Raw genomic sequence first — 24800 nt, 5'->3', positions numbered from 1 at the left:
ACCGCAAACGTATTTTGGTGGCCGTGGGCCAACCGTCTCATGCACGATATGACAGAATATAGGTTTTCGAGTTTGCCAATGAACGGCCATTTTGATGTAACAAGAATCGCCATTTTGTTTTCTAACCATTGCTCATTGCTTTCTGTTCCTATTGCTTCGCAGTATATTTTCCGCTTACACTGCTCGACTGTAAAACATTGTTGTCTGTACGTAAAAAGGACAAGGCCGCAGGGCCGAGAGGATAACAAGAGTTTGTTGAAACACAAACGTAGGCAGCACCAGGAAGAATGCCTGGCTCCCTCCCGAATGTAGCCTTGAAGCAGAGCTGCAGGGCATTTAATCATTTCGCAGCTGCCAGCCAGTCTCGTTATATGGTAGAAAATGTTAGAATAATATAGCTGAAGGCTTGAATTATGCTTTTCTTATGGCCCCCCTTTGCTGAGCCCGCTAGAACGTGTCGGCTCCCAGGACACAAATAGCACCTAGTAGATAGCAAGGTCCGGAATGCAACTCTTCCCCCCCCCCGTATGTAGCTCGCTTCCAAGAACAGAAGCACTGTGTTCTATTCAACAACTGAAAGATGCCTTCGCACTCACAAATTGCAAATTGTTACTAGAATAGATGTTTGAAGGTGTCATAGTTGTCGGAGATGTCCATCATCACACCAAGTTCAAAGAAACCCAATAAAGGGGGGGTGTTAAACATGTCATAGCTGATTGTTTGATATGCATTTTGTATATATGTAACTGATGCACGTAATTCACTCTCTTGCGTCCCTCGAGGTCTAGAGATACACGTCGCGGGGTGTGAGACCGAGTTGGCCAACTGAGACTTTTTGCTTTGCAATAAACCCTAGCTTTGGGAATACAACCTCGTGTCTGGCGTATCTATCGTGTGTGGTGACTCGCCTTTTCCATAGACGTTAGGGACCCGTAGGGGCCCCTTTCACAGAGAAATGTGTTAAGTTTTCTACCCTCCGCCTCATCCATCTAAGGTAGGAGGGATGTTGCACAGACTTGGCCCTAGAAGAGCCCTAAGTTTCTATATTAACAGAAAACAAGGTGGGTCTGGGAAACTCTCTACCAGCACAAACACAGCCCACTGACTTGTTCTTGGGTGGATGGCCCCTGGGAGAGTCTCAACCAAGTCTTTAGCTCACTTTTCTTTTCACAGAGAAGAAATATCCCTGCATATCAGTCTTTGTCCTGCCCAGGGGCAGTCCAGCACCGAAATGCTAGGCAATTCTCCTCTGAACAGGAGTACCACAGCAACCCCATACACGTGTTTCAGCCTTGTTGGGCATCATCAGTGAGGTGAAGCTGTGCCTCTCTAAGAACAGTGAGCAAGGGGTCCACGTCAAAGCAAGAACTTGTTTTGCAGGCATGTTTCACAGGTGGTCTGACCTTGTGTTCGTTTGGTCCTCAAAGAATAATGTATTCCTGTGCGTTTTGGAAAGATTGTCTGCATAGGCACAAGTATTATTTTATCGGATTATTGGAATGCCAAAAATGTTCTTGAATCCTATCAGCTGCCTCATGGATCCTTTTGGCTCACATCTGTATGAATGTAAACAATGTCAATAAAAGTAAGACATTATCGGGGGGCGTGGCTTGGAGCCATGGCGGTCGGATCGGCTCTGTAAGAGCTCCCGGCTTGTGCCACGCTGCCATCCAAAATGCCCGGTGAAGACTGGGACCTAGACCGTACAATTTCACTGCTGCGGTGCGCAAGATAAGGGGCATGATTTGGGAGGTCTCCGATTCGCCTGCGTCGCTGCAAACTGCTGATTTCCCTGATTCGGGACTACGGGGAGCCCGCCGCGGAGCGGATTCAAGATGGCGGTCTTCACCGCTTCCGATGCCTGCCGTCGTTGGAGGCGACTCGGGTGCAGCCCACGCCTAATCCATGACAGGGAATCCGCCTAACGCTCTCTCTGCCCGCCCTAGAACGGACTGTCTGCCTTTTCGATCTGCTCTAAGGGCAGGGCGCCCCGATCTCCCCGAGCATTGAATCTCCCGCTGAATCATCTGCACAGCGTTGGGCGGGGGGCGCGGACCCAGTGCGCTGAGTGAGAGCTCGCTTGTCAGCTCGGAGCACTGACGAGCTCCTAATCGGATACAGCATCTGGAGTTGCCTGCACGGCGCCTGCCTGTTTGCCTGCCTGTTCCCTGCTGCCGCCGACCCGGGGACTGCACCGGGAGGCGGGGGAGTGCCTCTTCAGACCACCAATCCACCGCCTGCGGCCTAAGCGAGGTGCCGGCTCTGCCTCCTCGGGGTCTCTCCTGCAGGGCTGAGGGGGTGTATCCCTCCCCCGAACTCTCAACCCGGAGGGGCCTCCATCGCCCGTGGATGGAGCCTGAAGCGGCCGTGTGGAACTCCATCGCCATCGCCCACCCGCTAGGGTGCAGGACCACCGCGGCTCCTCGGACCAGCCCGGTGCAGAATCTCTCTTCGCTCCCGAGGAGCCATCCCGTCCTTGGGGACCATCAGCATTCGGGCACTCCAGCCCAGACCCCAGCTAGGGGCTAGTTCGCGGAAGGGCCCGGGCCCCCCTCCCTGATGTGCACATCGGGCGTCGGGTCGGCTGCTGAAGGCGGGGGTTGGCCCAAGGTCCCTGCTTTTCGGCAGTGGCTGCCCCCGAACTCTCCTCCCCGGCCGAATCGGGCCTCCAACGGGGGCCCTCAGGAACGAGCCCCAGCTTCCAAGCAGCCAGATCGCCTCTCCCCGGAGGGGCTTCAGCTCCAAGCCTAGGACCCGCTTCCCTCTGAGGCCCGGTACACCTTTCTCATCGCTCTGCACGAACACATAGCCCATCTGGACCGGGAAGGCCACGATACACTCCGTACCCCAGGAGGCCCGTCACCCCGCACTACTGCTGATCAGACCAGCACTCGGGCAGCCCCGAGTTGCACCACGCCAGCGCCGGCAACTACCAGAGTGACTTTCAACGGCCCCGGACTATAGAACACCCGTGGGTGTGAGCCTCTCTCATCACCACTCAACCCAGGGTTAAGCAAAGGTAAGGCGCACCTGCCGCACCCCACCCAGTGGGACTAAACCCAGGGGCTCCAAGAACTGGGGCAACACCCCCAACCCGCCCGGCGCTGCCGCTCCACTATCTGGGCTCGGCCCGGTGTGCGCTCACCAAGTGCTGACCATTCCCTTCACACTCTGCAGCTCTAAATGGCTGGTGGGGGTCAGCTGCTTGGGACTGACTCAGTGGAATTCCCCCCTCAAGCTAGACACTAGGGTGCGATCCACACCCGGCAAGATATTCTCCCCTCTCTCTCTAGGCACAAGGCAGAGCGAAAGGGTCAGCAGGTTCCTGCTGGGGTTCAGGCCCTCTTTCCTCCCTCTGGACACGGAGCCCCCGGCATTGCTATGTCCAAAGTTAACAAATCATCTAAGCAAACGGACATCTCCACGCTGCTGAACATGCCGACATTAGGGGAGGAAAAACAAGAAAAGTGAACGCAATGAGGGGGGAATGGGAAATCCCCCGCCCGAGAGCCAAGCTCCCATGGCCTCCCAGTCGGTCACAAAAGCTGATCTGCACGAACTCTTATCAGCCCTCATCAGAGAATTCCAAAAGGGGACGGAAGAAGTAAAAACCCAAATTGCTAGGCTGGATAAGAGAGTGGGAGAGATCGAGTCAAGAACTGAGGAAATTGAAACAACACTCTGTGATCAGAACTTCGAGATCGGGGAAGGAGCTGATAGAATTAGGGCCCTAAGTGCAGATGTGATGATCTCGAAGCCAGGCAGGAAGATGCTGAAAACTGCTCTAGGCGGAATAACATCAGGATTCGAGGCATCCCACTAGCAGTCCTGGAGAAAGACCTCCCTACCTACGTGGCGGACCTCCTCCGTCATGTCATCACCCTTCCAGACGATGCTCCCCTGGAGCTTGACAGGGTGCACAGGACCAGACCCAGACAAAATCCTAATGGTTCAGCTGACGTGCTGCTAAGGGTCCACTTTTTCAAGCTAAAGGAGGAGATAGTGCAAGAAGCCAGAGCAATGGGTCAGATCCACTTACGGGATTTGGAAATTTCCCTGTTCCAAGACTTGCCAGCAGCGACCTTAGCAAAACGAAGAGCGCTTAAACCAATGGCTGACTGGCTGCGCGAACGCAAGATCACCTATCGCTGGAACTTCCCCTCAGGTCTCTCCTTCACCTGGGAGGGTAAAACTCGACAAATTCCGTCCCCGCAGGAAGCAGAAATATTCATGAACCCGGAAGCGGCTGCGGAAGCCCCCGGGAACTCTGGTCACTCACCCGGGGGAACTAAGAGAAAGTCTCTGCATTCATGGTCCCGAGTAGAGGGTCGCCGCAGGATGCACGGCCCGCCCTCCAGGGGGAAAAATGGCAACAATCGCTGAGGCCGCCCACCCCTGGCTGACCACCGCAGTCTCCACTTCGGCAATGGGCATTCATCGAAGACTGGAGGCCTAGCTTACCTGAGCCCTTGGCCAATATGGCAGTCCACATGTCAGCCCGCTCAGTTAGCTCTCTTTTCACCGTCCACACACGAGGCCCCAGGGCATCGCATCTAGATGGTAGTCATGGCCCAGCCGACAGCCCCGTTGGTGTAAGGCTGGTCTGGACACCGTTACCTGTTCCTTGTTCCAGGTTTTGTTTTAGTTGTTCATGTTTGTTCACCATGGTCAGAGGGAGAGGGGAAGCGAGAACCATGAAGTCTTCTTCAGGTTGGGGCGAATCTTGGGTCAGGGTTCAAGCTGCAAGGGGTTGGCTCCCCCTACAGGGGGGCTCTGGATTATGCACTACTCGGCCCAACAGGAGAGGGGGGGGCGTCTACTCCACACACGGACAAAAGCGGGGGATATCTACTACCAATCTTGCCTTTGAATGACCCTGCCGGATAGAGAGCTATCTGTGTTAACCTGGAATGTCCAGGGACTGAATGCCCCTCGGAAGAGGAAATCCGTGGAGCATAGGCTCGCCCAGCTAGCACCGGACATTATCTGCCTTCAGGAGACTCACCTCCTCAGGTTGGATGAGCGCCGAATAGCCTTCCAACTCTACCCTAAACGCTTCTTTGCCTCTGCGGGCCTCAAGAAAAGAGGGGTTGCCATCTTAATAAGCCGAGACATCCCGCTGACAAACATAACGATCAAGAGAGATCCAGGGGGGCGGTATATTCTCCTGAAAGGACGGCTAGTGGAGCTTCTCATCACCATAGCAGCTATATACTGCCCAAATACGGCGCAAAGCCTATTCCTGCGGAACCTCCTTCCTGTACTCGCATCCTTCACCGAAGGGCAGCTGTTCATAGGGGGCGACTTCAACCTTACTCCTGACCCTAATCTGGATAAGACTCTCTCCCCAGCCAGGGAAGACTTCAGCAAAGCCCTCGCTATGGCAGAATTCCTGAGGGAAACCGATTCCATAGATGTCTGGAGATGGGCTAACAGGGGGACCAGAGACTACACATTCTTCTCCCATCCCCATCTGGGGCATTCAAGGATCGATCTGCTGCTCCTTTCTAGTTTTCTCGTCCCCTGTGTGGAAACCATCCAGATAGGACATAGAGCCCTTTCGGACCACGCTCCGGTCATAATGAGATTGAGAGTACAGAGCTTCCCCGAGCCAACCAAGCGGCATTGGAAACTTCAAGACCAAATCTTGACAGACATATCAATCAGAACAGATATAGCAGAAGCCCTCAAGAATTACTTTAAGGAGAACACTATTAAAGACTCCTCAATCTCCACGATCTGGGACGCCATGAAACCTGTGATCAGGGGCACGGCTAACGACTGCACCACCAGGCTGCGATGTCTACGCAAACTGCAGCAGGACAAACTCGAAGCGGAGGTGTCCGAGGCTGAACGCATCCTGAAGCAGGGGCAGAACAGGAAAGCAAGCCGCATGCTCCAAAGAGCAAAACGATCTCTAGAAATGCATCTAGCAGATAAGGCAGCCAGAGCTCTCACATACACCAAACAATTTTATTATGTGCACAGCAACAAAGCAAATCGCCTCCTGGCCCACAAATTGAAAAAGTTGCACTCGCGGAACACCATCCAATGCCTTCAGGACTCCCAGGGAACGCCGCGCTACACCAACCCAGAGAAAATAGACATCATGACGGCGCACCACAGAGCAACCATGTCGGGTTCCCCCACGGCAGAAGAGGCACAGGCAAAATACCTATCTGGGGTCAAGCCGGGTGCCCCACATCCTCACCTGGCAGCTCTAGAAGCTCCGATTTCGACTGAGGAAGTGAGCGAGGTCAAAGCAAAACTGAAAAACTCGTCTCCAGGGCCGGATGGTCTCACAGCTCCATTCTACAAAAAGTTCTCATACATACTCGCCCCCCAGCTGGCCGCCCTCTTCAACTCCTTCCTCTCATCGGGAACAACCACCCCCTCTATGGAAGAGTCGCTGACAGTGCTGCTCCTTAAACCAGGCAGAGATCGGAGCCTATGTGCCTCGTACAGGCCCATCACGCTCCTGAACTACTACGCCAAAATCTTCGCCAAAATCTTGGCAAACAGGCTGGCTCCTTTACTACCTGACATCATACACCCGGGCCAAACCGGGTTCATCCCCGGCCGCAGCACTCTCGACAACATCAGAAGAGCTATAAACGTCATTGAATCTGCCGGCAGGAAAGGTCAGGAGCTGATGGTTCTCTCGCTCGATGCTCATAAAGCTTTTGACAGGCTAGACTGGGGCTACATACACAAAACATTAAGACACTTTGGCTTCGGCCCCAACTTCATAAAATGGACTCTAGCCAACTATCAGCGTCCATCCACCAGGCTGAGAATTAATGGATCCAGATCCGACACGATCCACATTTCGAGGGGCACAAGGCAAGGGTGTCCCCTCTCCCCTTTGATCTTCGCCCTCTCCATGGAGCCCTTCGCACGCCGAGTGCGGCAAAATGCGGCAATCCATGGCCTGTCTATGAAAGCCCATATCTACAAAGCGGCCTTATATGCCGATGATGTCCTCTTAACATTAACTAAGCCCAGGGAATACATAAAAGCTCTTCGGACCGAATTGAAAGATTTTGGGGAGGCTTCGGGGTTTAAGGTGAACCTTTCCAAATCATCGGCTCTGGGCATCAACCTACCTAGATCTATGATCGCGGACATTGCGAAGGAATACCACATTCCCTGGTCCGAATAGAACCTATCATATCTAGGGGTCCAACTACCAGGCTCTCCCAACAATCTATACAAAGCTAATTTTCCCACTCTGTTCAAAGAATTTAGAAGGGATCTGTCACGCTGGCAGAAGCAAGAAATCTCCTGGTTTGGAAGAATAACGGCTCTGAAAATGAACCTCATCCCAAGACTGCTTTACCACTGCTCAGCCCTGCCAACGGCTATCCCGAAACAAGCGATACAGAAACTTCAAAGGAGTACCATGAGATACATCTGGGAGGGAAAACGGCCTCGGATCCCAAGGAATATCATGCTGCGGGGTCGAGTAGTAGGGGGATTGGGAGCACCCGACATTGCCAGATATATCCTAGCCGCCCAACTCTCCCATGCATTCGCCTGGCCTCAGGCCACTCCAAAACCCCGCTGGCTGGAACTGGAGGAGGCCTGGTGCCCGGTCCCGATCACCTCATTACCACACATAAAACGTGCCAGCGACGGCCCGGACAACGGTCCGCTCTCAGCAACTGAAAACACTGTAGTGAATTGGAAGAGGGCAGCGCGGAGATGGGGAGTACGCAGCACCACGGGCCCGCTCACCCCAATCTAGGGGAACCCGGAATTCTCACCGGGTACCAGCCCCAAAGACTTCCAGAGATGGAGGGAGGGAGGATTGGAGAAAGTTTGTGACTTCTTCGTGGAGGGCAACCCTTTGGACTTCGAGGCCTGCAAGATACAATTCAAGGTACCTGAGAACGAAAGGTTCAGATACACCCAACTTAGGCACTGGCTCTCAAACAGGATCATTAAAAACCTGGGAAGTAGAGACCTAATAGCCCTAGAACAGACCCTCACATCACCGCCCCCCAAGGGCAAGATCTCTACCCTCTACAAGATCCTAGACAGGACCGACCCGGCCCTCAAGGAGCCATACATGCTCAAATGGGAGAGAGACATTGGCAGACCCATCGAGCCGGAGGAATGGGACCAGATCTGGACTAGAGCAAATAGAAGCTCGAAATGTGTTACCAACAAGGAGGGGGCATTCAAGGTATGCTACAGGTGGTACCGGACTCCAGAATCCCTCAACAAATGCAACCCGGCGATTCCACCAACGTGCTGGAGAGGTTGCCTGGATAAAGGCACACTCTTCCATCTGTTCTGGTCATGTCCCAAATCGTTGCAGTTTTGGAAAGCAGTTTTGGAGCAAATCAACCTGATCACAGGATTGACAATCCCCTGGGACCCAGGAATCGCACTGCTTGGATCAAGTGGTGAGGGCCAATTCCCCCGATCAGGTCACAGGGCAGAACTCTGCTCCCATCTGCTGACCGCGGTCAAGATTTCAGTTGCAAGACTCTGGAAAAATCCAGAAGGTCCTTCGGTCCAAATGTGGTGGACCAAGTGTTGGGACATAATAGCAGCGGAAAAAATCACTGCCCTCAGGTTCGAGAACAGAGACAAATTCTACCACACTTGGTCGCCCTTCTTGGACTACGCTCAGTCATACCCAGGTCTGGCCTGACAGCCTCCCTCCCTACGCTGGATGGGCAAAAGTGACTGAAAGATAACTCAGAGTAGGCGGGGGCATCCGTCCGGAGAGGTCTGCCCGTGCCAGCAAAATAGAGGGAATACAGCGAAAGTCTGGGTCTAAAGTGTAGCCGCCCCTCCTGACCCACCCAGAGGGGCCCTGAAGTATGTTCCACCTCTGGGAGCTCTAGTTCTGAGGAGGGGCCCTGAGAGTCTCACCCATCCCCACCGATCTTTGGCCACCACTTTCAGCTAAACCTTCCTACTGACTGACCAACTGTTTTGTTTAGATTTTGTGTTTGTTTCTTCATTTGTAGTTCCAAGCGAGACTCCACAGATTGTAATGCCTTAATTTTCACATGACAGATTGCAGTACTTGCTTGTGTAAAACCAATAAAAACATGGTTAAAAAAAAAATAATAAGACATTATCACAGTTTGACCGGTTAATGAATCTACTTTCCAACAAAGCCAAAGTAATTGTCAGAAATCTATTTCTGAAATATGTTTTATAATGAACTGTGTCTTAACGTATCATAACAATGCTTCATTTTCAGAATGAAAAAATGGTAGAGCAACATCTTCTGATAAACCAATTGCAGGATAAACTGGAGAAGATGATGTTTGTGATGAAATCTTCACAGGGAGATGCCGATCGTGCCACCCCAGTTCCGCAGACCAGGAGACCATATAGCGTACCGCTTAGTAACGCCTCTCAACCCTTTTCCTTCAGTTTGATGCCATCCACTTATATCTCTGACCGTCCTGAGCCAAGAAAGGTATGAACGAAGATGATTATAATCACTGGACCTGTCCATCTGTATTTCCAGTACAAACTGTCATTTTCAGTGCAAGCAATGAACAAAGTGATTTTTATAGCAATGCGGCTAGACAGTAAATATTAGAGCACAAATTCATAAAGACCACTTTTAGCCAGAAAGTGATTTGGGGTAACAAGAATGTCCAATTTGTGTAAACGCGACAGGCGCATGTGATTTGCGCAAATTCTCAAAATATCCATGCTTGAAAAATCAACAGGCGGACCAGTCAGATCATCCCATTTGTATATGGATAAATCGGTGTGGCTAAAGAAATGGTCACAAGGTCACAGAATGACTGCTTAATCATATATTGGGCAAAGAATTTTACCCTCAGCGTCAACTGCTAAAATCCCAAATAGAAGAAAAGTTTTTTTTTCATGGTGAATTGGTCCGGCATATCAGACACCATTGAATTGGTGTGACACCTGTAAATCATGCAGGGAGTAAGTTGACGGTGTGTTTTAAAAATACTAATGTTGATAATACAAATAAAGAATACAGACGTAGGTGCTCTTTACCATGCAGTTACCTTCAACTTGCGACTTTACAGATGTTGGACTACAACTCCCATGATCTCTCATCATTGACTTTGCTTTCAAGGGATGATGGGTGTTATATTTCAAAAGATCTGAAAAGTCAGTGACGGCTCGTACATATATAAGGTCTGAGGGGTGCTGAGCCAGCCCAGTATAAACGCTGAACGCTCCCTCAGCTGCTTTTTTGCAGGTGTGTGAGCACCCCTGGGCTGGCTTGAACTTTCAAAGGGAAACTGGGTTTCCCTTTGACACTTCTGTTTTCCAGCAGTGCATGCTAAATGAGCCATGCAGTGCTGGAGTGTTTTGCTTCCCCTGCCTTGGATAGCCCATGGAGAATTCTGGCATGGGAACTGCATGTTTGAAAGTGCGATAGGGCGCTCACGCTCCTCCCCACACATACAAACATAGTTGGAACTTCATCCCCAACGCTCTGGCTCCTGTGCGCATGTGCCAGAAGAAGGAAGTGCTTGCTTCTTTTCTCCTGTTAGTGCTACGTGGGGGCTGGACTACTGTGAGGAAACTTCAGGACCAGGCCAGAAGGTAATTCAATTGAAATATATTTATGGATGTGTGTATGCTTGTGTTGTGTGAATAGTGAGTGCGTGCTGTGTGTGAATGTTGTGTCAACATTTGTTGTGCACGTGTGTTTGTGCTTGGTGTGGGGAGCTGATTTTGGCAAGTGGGGAATGAGGAAGGTTGTAGAAAAGTGGCATTCACAAAACCTCCATCGGTTCCCCTTCCGAGGAGCTGGGGGTCCCTGGGACAGGCATTGTATTATTTTTACTGGCCATCTATGATAGATGCCTAGTAAAAAATATCATGCTGCCCCTTTAGCCCCCCAGTGCCTTGCATACACACATAATCACATTGTTTGTGTGCATGTTTGAGGAGTAAAAAATACCATGGCTGTCCCCTGGGCCCCCCAGTGCCATGCATGCACACATAATCGCATTCATAACAAATGTGATTATGTGTGAGTGCCAGACGCTGGCAAACCAGGGGGCAGGCATGGCATCTTTTACTGGGCATCTATGATAAAACAAGCATGATAAGTGTTATTACAAGGTGGATACACCGTCAAAGTTCAAGAAGGCTCTGAAAACCTTCTTTTTCAACCTTTCACTTGATTAGCACAACATTGTCCCTTGGCTTGCTTCCCTTGACTTCTGAGCTTCGCCCCGGCCTTCTTAGCACTTCCTTTTGGTACTTTTTGTTATGACGGTCGGTCTGTCTGTCTGTCTTCTGTTGTTTGCGCGCCCTGAGACCTGCAGGCTTGTGGCACAATGGAATAAAAATTCTAAATAAATAAAGAAGGCTAGACTGGCATTTTGGTGCAGCTAGTCCAGCCATTTCTTACTGTGGCATGAATTTTGTATTGGGCATCTTTGATAAAGCAAGCATGGCAAGTGTTATTACATGGCTGGACTGCCATTTTGGTGCAGCCAATCTAGCCATTTCTTACAGTGGCATGACATTTTGTATTGGATATCGTTAATAAAGTGTTGGTTCTGTCTCGCCTGGATGCGCAGGCGCTCCTGAACCCCACAGACTGACTCAGGTGTTTCGTCTACAACTGACTATATTTTTACAGCTGGACCCAGAACAGCCCAGGGGCAAAGGGGAACTGGATAAAATATTAAACCGATTTCCTGTCCTCGTCTGAATATGGAGATCTGCCGAAAATAAGAAAAAGGCAATACATGTAATACCATACACCATTCCACAAGCTTGGAAAACATTTTTTCTCCCCTCTCCCCTTACTGTTACCTAACATAATTTCTATATTTACACAGTAAAGAGCGTATGCAACCTTGACTTATGTTCCTTTTTTTTCTTTTTTAATGCTCCTTCTTGACTCCTTACTAAAATTAAATTCTTGTTTGATGTAAGAAATAATGTCTTGAAAAACTTTCATTTGATTTCCTATTTCTAAAATCTAACTGTCTCTAATTAAAAGTAACTAGAGGCAACTTTAGTTAATACAACATCCTCCTAAAATGTTAACATCAGAAGGATTCCTGTCATATTTAGTCTCTGGATCTCTGGCACCACGTCAGAAGGAACACTTCAGCTCTACGCTTGCCACTAGAGACGCAGCCTTCGTTTTGTTTTCCTTTTCCAATACAGTTCAACACGCACAAGACAATGTTAATGACTTCAGGAAATGGATTCAAAGCTGCCCAACAATAACTCTGTTCGAATTATCGCAGATGCGCAAGAGCTGTCAAATCAAAGGAGCTCATCAGAAGCTTTGCGTTAGATTATTTCAAAACTCCTTGAAGAACGTATATAACGAGCAATAAAACTCACCACAGTACTATTTACTGTACTTAAGTCACGAGTCTCGGCATTAAAAAAACAAAGTTTACTGTAAGCTATGTTACGCCTAATCCTTAGTTCATTAAAGGGTTTCTTTAAATCAGCATGCAGTGCCCCACCGTTACTCTTCACCTGTCCCACGACGTCTCACCAAACCTGTATTTTTTTCATTTATGTTCTTGGATGTCTGATGCAAAAAGGGCTTGAGGCCTAAAACCAAATTGAGAAAACTAACACAGGACCTAAGAACTTAAAATCTATGATGAAAGGCAGTTTAAATGTGGACCGCTCTTTCTTTATACATCACCAGCCAATCAACGGCAAGCTGCTCCTCCACAATCTTGGTTTGGGAAATCTGCAACTCCTTTAATTTCTTTTCACTGGCATTACTGCCATCACGCGCAAAGCAAACATGAGTATATTCTTATATGGGAATGCTGGCATATATTGGAGCAGCCAGCATTAAAATGTTTTTATACTGGCACATATTGTGGGCAAAGGCATCATGAAAATGTGTTGGAGAAATGCACCTATGTGTCACCAACAGATCTTACCTCTTGTTTTTATTCCTTTGGGATCGATGGAGCTAGGGCCTGTCCGTCCCAAAGCCACCTCGGCTAGAGTGAGAGTGGAAACACTCAGAGTGACGAGGGGCCTGTCCGGATGGCAAAGGTGATATAGCAGGTAGGAAAACCGGATAACTGGAAAAACCTCCACCAGACACTGTCAAGGAGAATGCAATGATGTCCAATCGAGGGAACCCCACAGGGCTGTAGCAGCTGAAGTGAAGAATCCAGATATTACAGGAGCAGCTAAAGTTTACCCAGGAAGTTTCTGGATTGGCTGAGAAGTACAGTATAGCAAGGACAAATGACCAAGGGGTTGAACAAGGAATAGCAGGGCCAGGAAACAGGAGAGGAAAAGGAGGTAGCAGTAACCAGGGGAAAGGCAAGATCGGGAGACCCAATTACACAGAGTAGCGTCTGCTCAGAAGGTCACAGTGTTGCGACGCGGTGAAGAGCTGCTCCAGTTTTCCTTTTATTCCGGATTCACAGAGTTGATGAAGCATTATGATGCCAATGACATACGGACCGTATGGAGCGGCCATTTTGGAATGGCCCGCCGCAAACTCAGCAGCCATCATGGAATGGTTGTTTGCATTTCAAATGCCTATAAAGACTCCAGGAGTGGGATGCAGGCATCCTGATAGTATGTCCCCTTCTTGATGATGATGGCCTAGTTTTCCAAGGGGATCGAAGATGGAACGTTAGCAGGAGAAGGGAACGCGTTGGGGTAGGCAGGTTCCCAATATTTGTCTGATGGATCATATCCAAGCCAGTCGACAAGGTACTGAAGTTTTCCTCAATGCATGCTTGAATCACTTATAGCTTGTACTTCGTATTTGGGCTGATCACCAGAGATGATAGGAGCTTGAACAGTCGTCTGTTGAGTACGAAAGGGACAAGGAACAAAGGGCTTTAGAAGTGAAACTTGAAAGACAGGATGGACGCTACTACAAGAGGGTGGAAGTTTGAGATGAAATGCCATAGTATTTATCTTCTTGGTAGCCAGAAATAGGCCAAAGAATTTGGATGCCAGTCTGGTCAGAGTCCGATGCTTGGGTAGGTGAAGCAAAGCAAGAGAGGTATTGTTTAATATTTTGGTTAAGGCGCTCAGTGGAACTGTTGGTCTGGGGTGTGGTAGCCTGAACAACAATTGTTGCATAGCTAGCAGTTTGCAAAGTGCTGTCAAGATGCTGGTCATATATATTTCTGAAGTTTGTGAATCTGCCTATATCACGTGCTATGCATAAGCCAACATCTAGTGGTAGCTGTTAGGGAGAATTCTCTGTTTAGGCTGAATTTCCTAACCTAGTGAGTCCCCCAGCAGCTTTGCTGGATTTTTGGGGTTTATTTTTTCTCCTGCCAAGAGTGAGACTCTTCTACCCTCACTCTTGGACATGACTTGAGTGTTTCTGTGACTTGCTATGTGCTTATGGGCTATGGGGTATTTTTTCCCCATAGGCTATCATTGGTTTTTGAATGTGTGTTACACAGCACCCTCAGTGCAGTAACACAGGGGTGTCATAGTGACCCCCAAACATAGACTCCACACCCGGGGACGGACTACTGTCTCCCTGGGTCTGTAAAGTCACCATTGACTTTACTAGTCTTAACTTAGGAACTTAACCAGTACAAACCATCATACTGTGGAAGTACTGGTAGGGGCAATTAGATTGCCCCTGGGTCTGTTGTCGAGGGGGTACTGTCCCGTCCCCCCTCGCCGAGTTTCTGGCTGGTGGCAGTGGATACCACGGAAATATTCCACCGGAATATTTCCCAATGGGATTTCCCATTGATTTTAATGCACCACTTTTTGGTGCAATGTTAAAGATACCGCCGGTTTATTTATTTAATATAAATTCACCGGTTGGGATTTTTTGCCAGAACTCGCCGCCAAAATGGCGTCTAGGTTCACTTCAGTAACCCTGAACCCGAGTCGAGCCTTTGTTCCACTTTTGCCAGGCTTCTGCACAGAAGCCCTCCAAAGTGGTGCCATTCTGTCTGGGTACCACAGCGGGTGTGGGAGGGGGTTTAGGCACCCTGGACTGAGTTGCCTTGCCAACTCATGTCGCACTCTGGTGTGATTGGCCCAAGTGGTGAGCCGCCCCGCTCACCACTTAGCTTGTTTGAGTGACAGCTAGGCTGTATGAATGGGGGTTTGCTGCATAAAAGCAGGGTTTTTGGGACTGGTTCTTCAGAAGTCGCCACAGGACCTAGGAAGCCGAAGAGGGAGAAGCCGAGCCGACCTGCCAAGACAACACCACCGGTGGAGCCCTGCGAAACCGTCTCACCACTTTTCCCAACGACAGAGGAGATCTCCAGCCGGGAGAGTCTTCTTCCCTTGACTGGTGGGGACAACCAGTTTCTGCCTTCTTTTCGCCTCCCTGAAGCATCTCGTGGCCGCCTTGCCTGTGCCAAGCACCCCGGCAACCGGGATACCACTTTTTACCTCAACCGCGAAAGAGGGGTAACATCCTTTTAACCGGAAAAATCCACGGCTGGTTTCTTCCCTGGTAGTGCAACGACCTTCAGCTTTCCTCCACGTCGAGATCTTCTCTTCCTCTGGACGACGCCGCGACCTGCACCCACTACCAGGAACAACTGCCACCGCTGGAGGATCCTTTCCATTTTAAAGGTACCGTGTTCCGCCCGGCTTCCCTTGCCACCGATTGTACGGGGTAGATTTAGCCCTCGGCTCTCGAACCTGGGTAAGCCTGGGACACCCTAACTAAACTTTTCTAAACTTAGTAAAACCTTTCCTACTCACCTGTAAAGACTTGTGACATTGTGTGATCTTGGGCATCTTTTCGCCTGGCTTTCCCTAGAGTGGGCCTGGCAACCGAACTTCCTTGTTCCGCAATAGACTGCCTTTCTAAACTTACTGTGAATCTCTGAAAAGTGTTTTACCTTGCTGTTTTCATTACTTCTGCCTTTTCCCTCCCTTTTTAACTAACTTGTTGGAGTGCCATCTAACGTTAAGAGCTCACCTCTGTTTGGAAATAAGTGGTGTTAACTTAGACTTGTCCAACAAATAACTAGGGATGTACATATAAGTAATAGTGACTGTGTTTTGACTTACTTACCTTTTCTGTGCTAGTGTAATTTATGAGTGTGTCTTTTAAATAAATAATTATATACTTTTACACCTAGCTCTGGTCAGTGTTTGCTTGTACTACTGTGCCTCTGTACCTATTATGTATGCTCTATATACTGCCTAACTCTTCTTGAGGGAAGTCTGACTGCTCAGCCACAGCTACCAGATACCTCTGGGTGGTACAGACTGCTACCAAGTGGGTTTACTGCCAGACACCTGTAGTCTTAAATCTTTTGCAGTGGTCCCAGAAGGAACTGCACAGGTTTCTGCCTAACACTGGTGGCAGCGGTGGGGTTTGTATTGAGTATACACTTTAGTGTACTTTTGAGATACCTTAGTGCAACTAACCACAAAGCTTAAGCACAAAAAGAAAAAGTCATTTTCTAACATGTCTGCTATGGAAAGTTATAGTCAAGAGTCCCTTGCTACAAAAACTGCTGATTGTTTAAGAGTTCTCTGTAAGCATAAGAATCTCATGACTAAAGGCAAGAAAATAGAGCTAATAGAAAGGTTGTTAGAAAACCAAAGTCTGGATGATGGTTCAGAGGAACCTACCACTCCAGCAAATGTAGAGAACAGCAATGATATTGATATTGAACAAAGTATTGATGATCTTGGGTCAGAACCAGAAGAGGAAGATGAAACTGCTGTAGATGTTCCCTCTAGGCCTCTCTCTGCCTTACCAGCTGTACCTACTGGACCTTTGCCAGGTCCCACATTTAGTCCTCAATACTATGAACTAGAGAAAATGAAACTGGAATTAGAGTACAAGAAACTTAATACTCAAACCGACAAAGAACTAAGGCTAAGAGAAATGGAGCTCAAGTATGAGCTAGAAATGAAGAAATTGTCTGTTGAGAATGCTTCTCTCTCTGGCTCCTCTAGAAGTTCCAGTCCTAAAAGACCTGGGATGCCTAAAGAATTGATTGGTATGTATGAGCCTAAGTTGGATGTGTTGGATTGGTTGTCTATGTTTGAGTATAATCATGGGCTCCAGAACCTCACAGGTAATGAGTTACTCACCTGGTTGTTCTCTAGGCTCCCCCCTGTTGCAACTGATGCAGTAATGGAGTTTGGGGAGGAGGATAGGAACGAGTATGAATGTGTGAAACTAGCTTTGATAGCTAGGTTTGGGAAGACCCCTTCCCAGTATCTTAGGAGGTTTAGAAGCCTCAAAAAGCATGATGGTACCCCTTGGGCTACCTGGGTGTGTGAAGGGTTGAAAAACTTAGAGGGATGGATTAAGGGTTACAAAGTGAACACTTATGAAGGAATGAGAAATCTTGTAATGATGGAGTCAATTTATGATGCCTGCTCTCCTGAGCTCAGACAGCACTTGGCTGATTCACAGGAATTAGATCCTAGAAAGCTAGCTAAGGCTGCTGACTTGTGGGTTGCCAACAGGGCTACTCACAAGGATTCTGGGGTAACTCAGAAGAAGGATGAGGGGAGACAGTCTAAGAAAGACTCCAAAGAGAATTCTAATAATTCCAACTCCAAAGAGGGCCCCAAACCACACCATAAGGGTAAGCCACCTGGGAAACCACAGCAGAGTAGTATACCTTCTGGTGCCAAACCAGAAGGAGGTCAGAACAAGCCTCCATTCCAAAGGACCTTTGGATCCTGTTATGTTTGTAAGGCTACTGACCATGTGAAAGGAGATCCCAGATGTAAGGGTAAACCTTCAGGGATCCAGCTTGTCTCCTTAGCCTTCGCTCCAGAGGAGGAAGTCCCTATGGCAAGTGGAAACTTTCTACTACTGGCTGATGAACCCACTGGAGTCTCAGCCAGTGTTTCTTTAGTCTCTCTGGGGTTGTGGGAACAACAGAATTTAGATGTCTATAATTCTATCCCAGATAATACTAAAGAGTATTATAAGGACAGTGTCCACGTGAATGGTCAGGAGACTCCTGCCATCAGGGACACTGGGGCCAGCATAACTGTGGTGGATGAATCATTTTTCCAGGCAGAGGATGTTGCTAAGGCACCCAAATGCCTCACCAAGTTAGCTGGAGGGCCTGTGCAGATGTGTTACCAGTTCTCATCCAGTGTAATGATATGGCTGTGAAGATACCTGTCAGTATACAATGTGAAGTACCAGGAAGGGTTATGTTGGGTAATGACCTGAAAACTCTTGGAGTTGTGTCACATACCCCCAGACCTCCTAGTAAAAGGTTACAGGAGCTCACAAAACCTGCAAGAGAGAAAACCCTGCGAGGTTTATCTCAGGAGATGATGACAGAAATCACTCCTCTTCCACTGGAGCAACTTACTGCAGTGACTACTAGATCAGGAGCCAAGGGGCAACCCAAGACTCCTAGGAAAAAGCCTACAGCAAGCACTCCAGTGCTTCCAAAAAGGACTTCCCCGAGGTTGTCCAAAGTTACACCTGTAACTCCACCTCCAGCTGAGGCTGAGAGGGAGGTACAACCCTGTCTGGTTGAACTAGACTCTGAAGAAGAGCTAGTAGGAGGCCCAGAACTTATTGGAGACCTGGACCCGGCTGACCATCCTGAGCTGCAGTCTTTACTGGCAGAAGGTGGACCCAGCAGGTCAGCTTTTCGTAAGGGACAAAGAGAATGTCCAACTCTGGAGGGCCTTCGCCAACAGGCAGCTTCTCAGGCTGATGGGCAAGAGCCTGGGAAGTATAGGTTACACTGGGAAGATGGCCTCTTCTACAGTGAACCAACTGGATCTGAACCTGGAGCCTACCAACGCCTGGTAGTGCCCCAAGAGAACAGACAACAGTTCTTGCAACTAGCCCACGAGATTCCTTTGGCTGGTCACTTGAGTTTCAAGAAGACCAAGGAAAGGCTCTCTCTCTACTTTTATTGGCCAAAGATGGGGGCTGAAGTAGATAGATATTGCAGGAGCTGCCATACCTGCCAGACTTCTGGTAAGGTTGGTTCCAAGAATGTGGCACCTTTAGTGCCTCTCCCAGTTGTGGGAGTCCCATTTGAGAGGGTAGGGATTGACATTGTTGGTCCCCTTGAACCTCCAACCTCCTCAGGCAACAGGTTTATCCTTGTTGTAGTAGACCATGCTACTAGGTACCCTGAGGCAATTCCTATGAGGACTGTTACAGCTCCGGCCGTAGCTAAGGCCCTCCTTGGTATTTTTACCAGGGTTGGGTTTCCTAAGGAGGTGATCTCTGACAGGGGGTCAAATTTTATGTCCCACTACATGAAAGCCATGTGGAAAACCTGCGGAGTTACCTACAAGTTCTCAACCGCATACCACCCTCAGACAAACGGGTTGGTGGAAAGGTTTAACAGAACCATGAAGAGCATGATAGGTGCTTTAGAAGAACCCCTTAAAAAAAAGTGGGACCTTCTACTGCCATGCCTTCTCTTTGCTTATAGAGAAGTCCCTCAGGAGGGAGTAGGTTATTCTCCCTTTGAACTTCTCTATGGCCATCCCGTCAGACGCCCCTTGGCCCTGATTGTTACACCTCGCCCTCAGCCGCACCACATTCCCCGGGTTCTGTCTCGTTGCTCCCGTGTACACAAGGACAATTGGGGAGTTCCAGGTAACGCCAGAATAAGGGACAGGAAAGTGATTGCCCTTCATAAAGGGTTGCGGCGCCGGCATGCGCCCTTCTTATCGCGCTGGCAGCTGCCGTGGAAAATTGCTACACGAACTACATTACCCAGAAAACCTGTCAAGGGTTGTAGTTCCCGGCGTTGATACGGGAGCCTCGTTTTCAAACGGTACGCCTCCTTGTTGTTACTTATTCCACAGCGGCGTACAGAACGCTGCTTCTGTTTAAAGTACAACCAGCATACTTTCCGAAGTGCTCTCCTTGTATCTTGATTTTGGAAGTTCCTGTTTTCCCGTGTACCGACCCTGCCTGCACACAGACTCCTTCTTTTTTTTTTTATTTTTATTTTTTTTTATTTTTTTTTTTTACATTTGGCTCAGATACACATCACAGACTCCTTCTTCTTAAACCTCATTTGATTTGTTTGCTGACCACCCGTGTACCAGACCCCTTGCCTGCTTCCCGGACTCTTGGATTATTGATTCTGCTGTGTTTGCTGACCGCCCGTGTACCAGACCCCTTGCCTGCTTCCCGGACTCTTGGATTATTGATTCTGCTGTGTTTGCTGACCGCCCGTGTATCAGAACCCTTGCCTGCTTCCTGGACTCTTGGATAGTGATTTACTCTGGTAAGAACAACTCTCTAATTTGAATCCCTCTTTCATCAGACTGTCATCACATCTGTGGATTTTGGTTTCATTTCCTAAAGTGCATTTTGGAACGCTTTGCTGTGGTGCACCATCCCGAAACCAGTGCGACCCTCGTTCCGCTCGGGGATAGCTGCCTTACTAACCTTCCCTTTTTTTTATTTTACACTTTCGTTGTTACCCAGGATTCTTTACACCAATCTTACTCCCATCAGTGGTAAAGTATAGTTTTCTTGGTTTTCAATATTAGAGAATTACACCTTAGCTATATACTAAAGCCTCTTTGCTTTATAGGTTGCTCCAGTTCTTTTGGCTTAAGGGGAGCTCAACCAGGTACTACTTAAGGGGAATAGTCTTGGGGATACCAGATTCAGAATTGACAGATTGTTTAACTTGTTATCCTTTCCTTTACAGCCTGGGTTCGAGGCGGTGTGTTCTCCCCGCTCTTTTGATCGATCGGTCCCCTTGTCTGTACAGTTCAGCAGGTGGTCATATTGGTTTAAAGAGTTCATTCCCTCACAGAGAGGAGGCTTGGGTGGAGGCTCCAACCCTTGCTCCTTCAAGCAACTCCCCAGCACTAGAGGTCCGGCCTGTTTTACGTATTCCCCATTCCGGTGAGTAACACTGATTAAGGAGGGGTTGGAGAGTGCTCCTGCCCCCAAGCCAGTCAGAGTGACTGACTATGTGATAGGTCTCCGGAGGAGAATGTCACATATGATGGCAGAAGCAAGTGACAACTTGAAAGCTGGACAAGCTCTGATCAAACATTGGCATGATCAGAAGGCTAACATGGTTGAGTTTACTCAAGACCAGCTAGTTCTAGTTATGCTTCCAACAAGGCAGAGGGCCTTGCAAGACAAATGGATGGGACCCTTCAAGGTTGTGGGAAAACTTGGAGAGGTCAACTATCTGGTGGATCTGGGCAAACCCAGTGAAGCTCCCAGAGTCTTCCACACCAACCGCCTCAAAGCCTATGTCTCTAGACCAGAAGTAGGAGCATTGCTTCTAGCTTCATCAGAAGAGGAGGAGGAGAGTGAAGCTCTACCTGACCTCCTGAGAGGCTTACATTTGGACCAAAAGGTTGAAGGAGTTAATCTCTCTTCAGATCTGACACCTGAGCAACAGGAGGAGTGCAAAGCTATGTTAAATCAGTTTGCCCCTCTGTTCTCACTTTCACCAGGCTTGACCCCGTGGGGACAGCATGATATTCTCACTGGTGACTGTCTGCCAGTCAAAAGCAGAGGATACAGAATGTCAGAACATGTCAGAACCCACATCAAAGGTGAGGTCAAGAAGATGCTTGATCTCGGGGTAATAGAGCCCTCTACTAGTCCATGGTCTAGCCCAGTGGTGTTAGTACCAAAGGCAGGATCCAAAGAGTTGAGATTCTGTGTGGACTATAGAGCTCTTAATGCAGTCACCAAGACTGATGCCCACCCTTTGCCAAGGACAGATGAGTTGGTGGATAAACTTGGTGCAGCCAAGTACCTCAGCACACTGGACCTTACGTCAGGCTATTGGCAAATAGCCCTGACAGACCATGCCAAGGAGAAAACTGCATTTTCTACCCCAGTTGGCCTATACCAATTCAAGGTTATGCCTTTTGGACTCAAAAATGCACCTGCAACATTCCAAAGGATGGTGAACCAAGTTCTAACTGGGATGGAGGACTTCTGCATGGCATACTTGGATGACATTGCAGTCTTCAGCCACTCCTGGGAGGAACATGTGACCCACTTAGGACATGTTTTGCAGGCTTTTGAGCAGGCCAATCTGACCATAAAGGCAAGCAAATGCCAAATTGGACAGAGTAAAGTGGTCTACCTTGGACATGAAGTAGGAGGTGGAGAGATAAGGCCTTTGCTCAGCAAGATTGAAGCTGTGCAAAATTGGACAACACCTACTACTCAGACCCAGGTGAGAGCCTTCTTAGGCCTCACTGGGTATTACAGGAATTTCATTGAGAACTATGGGACCATAGCTTCTCCTCTGAATGTGATCTCCTCTCCAAAATTCCCTAAGAAGGTCAAATGGAATGAGGAATGCAATCAGGCCTTTGAAAACCTGAAGAAAGCTCTTTGCCAAGCTCCAGTACTCCGAACTCCTGACTACCACCAAACTTTCATTGTACAAACTGATGCTTCCAATGTAGGTATAGGTGCAGTTCTTAGCCAACTAGATGAGAAGGGTAGGGAACACCCCATTTGCTTCATCAGTAGAAAACTGAAGGATCCTGAAACAAGGTGGGCAACAATAGAAAGAGAATGCTTTGCTATTGTGTGGGCACTGAAGAAGTTTAGGCCATACTTGTATGGTTCTACTTTTGTCATTCAGACTGACCACCAACCCTTGAGATGGTTAATGCAAATGAAAGGGGAAAATCCAAAACTATTGAGATGGTCAATCTGCCTCCAAGGGTTTGATTTCACCATTGAGCACAGGTCAGGGTGTCACCATCAAAATGCTGATGGACTCTCTAGGATGTATGTCATCGACTAGAGGTATGAGGTTCATCCAGGAGTGGATTAAATCCTCCTGTCCCTTAGTCTGGGGGGGGCGAGTGTTAGGGAGAATTCTCTGTTTAGGCTGAATTTCCTAACCTAGTGAGTCCCCCAGCAGCTTTGCTAGATTTTTGGGGTTTATTTTTTCTCCTGCCAAGAGTGAGGCTCTTCTACCCTCACTCTTGGACATGACTTGAGAGTGTTTCTGTGACTTGCTATGTGCTTATGGGCTATGGGGTATTTTTTCCCCATAGGCTATCATTGGTTTTTGAATGTGTGTTACACAGCACCCTCAGTGCAGTAAGACAGGGGTGTCATAGTGACCCCCAAACATAGACTCCACACCCGGGGACGGACTACTGTCTCCCTGGGTCTGTAAAGTCACCATTGACTTTACTAGTCTTAACTTAGGAACTTAACCAGTACAAACCATCATACTGTGGAAGTACTGGTAGGGGCAATTAGATTGCCCCTGGGTCTGTTGTCGAGGGGGTATTGTCCCGTCCCCCCTCGCCGAGTTTCTGGCTGGTGGCAGTGGATACCACGGAAATATTCCACCGGAATATTTCCCAATGGGATTTCCCATTGATTTTAATGCACCACTTTTTGGTGCAATGTTAAAGATACCGCCGGTTTATTTATTTAATATAAATTCACCGGTTGGGATTTTTTGCCAGAACTCGCCGCCAAAATGGCGTCTAGGTTCACTTCAGTAACCCTGAACCCGAGTCGAGCCTTTGTTTCACTTTTGGCGGGCTTCTGCACAGAAGCCCTCCAAAATGGTGCCATTCTGTCTGGGTACCACAGGGGGCGTGGGAGGGGGTTTAGGCACCCTGGAATGAGTTGCCTTGCCAACTCATGTCGCACTCTGGTGTGATTGGCCCAAGTGGTGAGCCGCCCCGCTCACCACTTGGCATGTTTGAGTGACAGCTAGGCTGTATGAATGGGGGTTTGCTGCATAAAAGCAGGGTTTTTGGGACTGGTTCTTCAGAAGTCGCCACAGGACCTAAGAAGCCGAAGAGGGAGAAGCCGAGCCGACCTGCCAAGACGACACCACCGGTGGAGCCCTGCGGAACCGTCTCACCACTTTTCCCAACGACAGAGGAGATCTCCAGCCGGGAGAGTCTTCTTCCCTTGACTGGTGGGGACAACCAGTTTCTGCCTTCTTTTCGCCTCCCTGAAGCATCTCCTGGCCGCCTTGCCTGTGCCAAGCACCCCAGCAACCGGGATACCACTTTTTACCTCAACCGCGAAAGAGGGGTAACATCCTTTTAACCGGAAAAATCCACGGCTGGTTCCTTCCCTGGTAGTGCAACGACCTTCAGCTTTCCTCCACGTCGAGATCTTCTCTTCCTCTGGACGACGCCGCGACCTGCACCCACTACCAGGAACAACTGCCACCGCTGGAGGATCCTTTCCATTTTAAATGTACCGTGTTCCGCCCGGCTTCCATTGCCACCGATTGTACGGGGTAGATTTAGCCCTCGGCTCTCGAACCTGGGTAAGCCTGGGACACCCTAACTAAACTTTTCTAAACAGTAGCCGCAGAGTCTTACATTTTTTATTTTTGAAACCCGAAAAGGGACGTCAACAGGGCATGCCAGTAATACTATCCCTAGTGTGACGTCCACTGTACCCATGGTCCTTCACGTGTCAAGTTCCCTCAGATAGTTTTTTTACGCCATCATAGTCGGACGCAAGTCACAGAGTTCCTTCTTCTGGCTAACGCCATTACTTATACAAAGTTTAAAGTTCTACTTTCTTTTTGTCCTTTCGACGACCGTACACTGCAAGATCTCCGACAACGTCTTTCGAGGACATGATCATTTTCGATGACGACTCATTGTTGGGGAGAATTCTCTGTTTAGGCTGAATTTCCTAACCTAGTGAGTCCCCCAGCAGCTTTGCTGGATTTTTGGGGTTTATTTTTTTCTCCTGCCAAGAGTGAGACTCTTTTACCCTCACTCTTGGGCATGATTTGAGTGTGTTTCTTTGAATCTAGATGTGTTTAATGGGCTATGGGGTCTTTTACTCCATAGGGCTTCATGTGTTTTTGTGATGTGTGTTACACAGCACCCTCAGTGCAGTGACACAGGGGTGTCATAGTGACCCC

The 24800-nt window shown here is 48.8% G+C and overlaps 1 protein-coding gene across 1 annotated transcript in view; it reads left to right on the top strand.

Annotated features, from left to right (window-relative positions):
* Positions 1-24800, top strand: part of KIF27 (kinesin family member 27) — a 1764776-nt gene that overhangs the window by 454319 nt on the left and 1285657 nt on the right. The window contains exon 6 of the mRNA XM_069625864.1: positions 9224-9445. Within this exon, the coding sequence (XP_069481965.1) occupies positions 9224-9445 (222 nt within the window). The remainder of the gene's footprint in view (positions 1-9223; positions 9446-24800) is intronic.

Source organism: Ambystoma mexicanum, chromosome 6p (assembly GCF_040938575.1).
Source record: "Ambystoma mexicanum isolate Mex_15411 chromosome 6p, UKY_AmexF1_1, whole genome shotgun sequence".
Lineage (NCBI taxonomy): Eukaryota > Metazoa > Chordata > Amphibia > Caudata > Ambystomatidae > Ambystoma > Ambystoma mexicanum.
The sequence above is the reverse complement of the archived record's forward strand: the minus strand, read 5'-3'. Positions and strand labels throughout refer to the sequence as shown.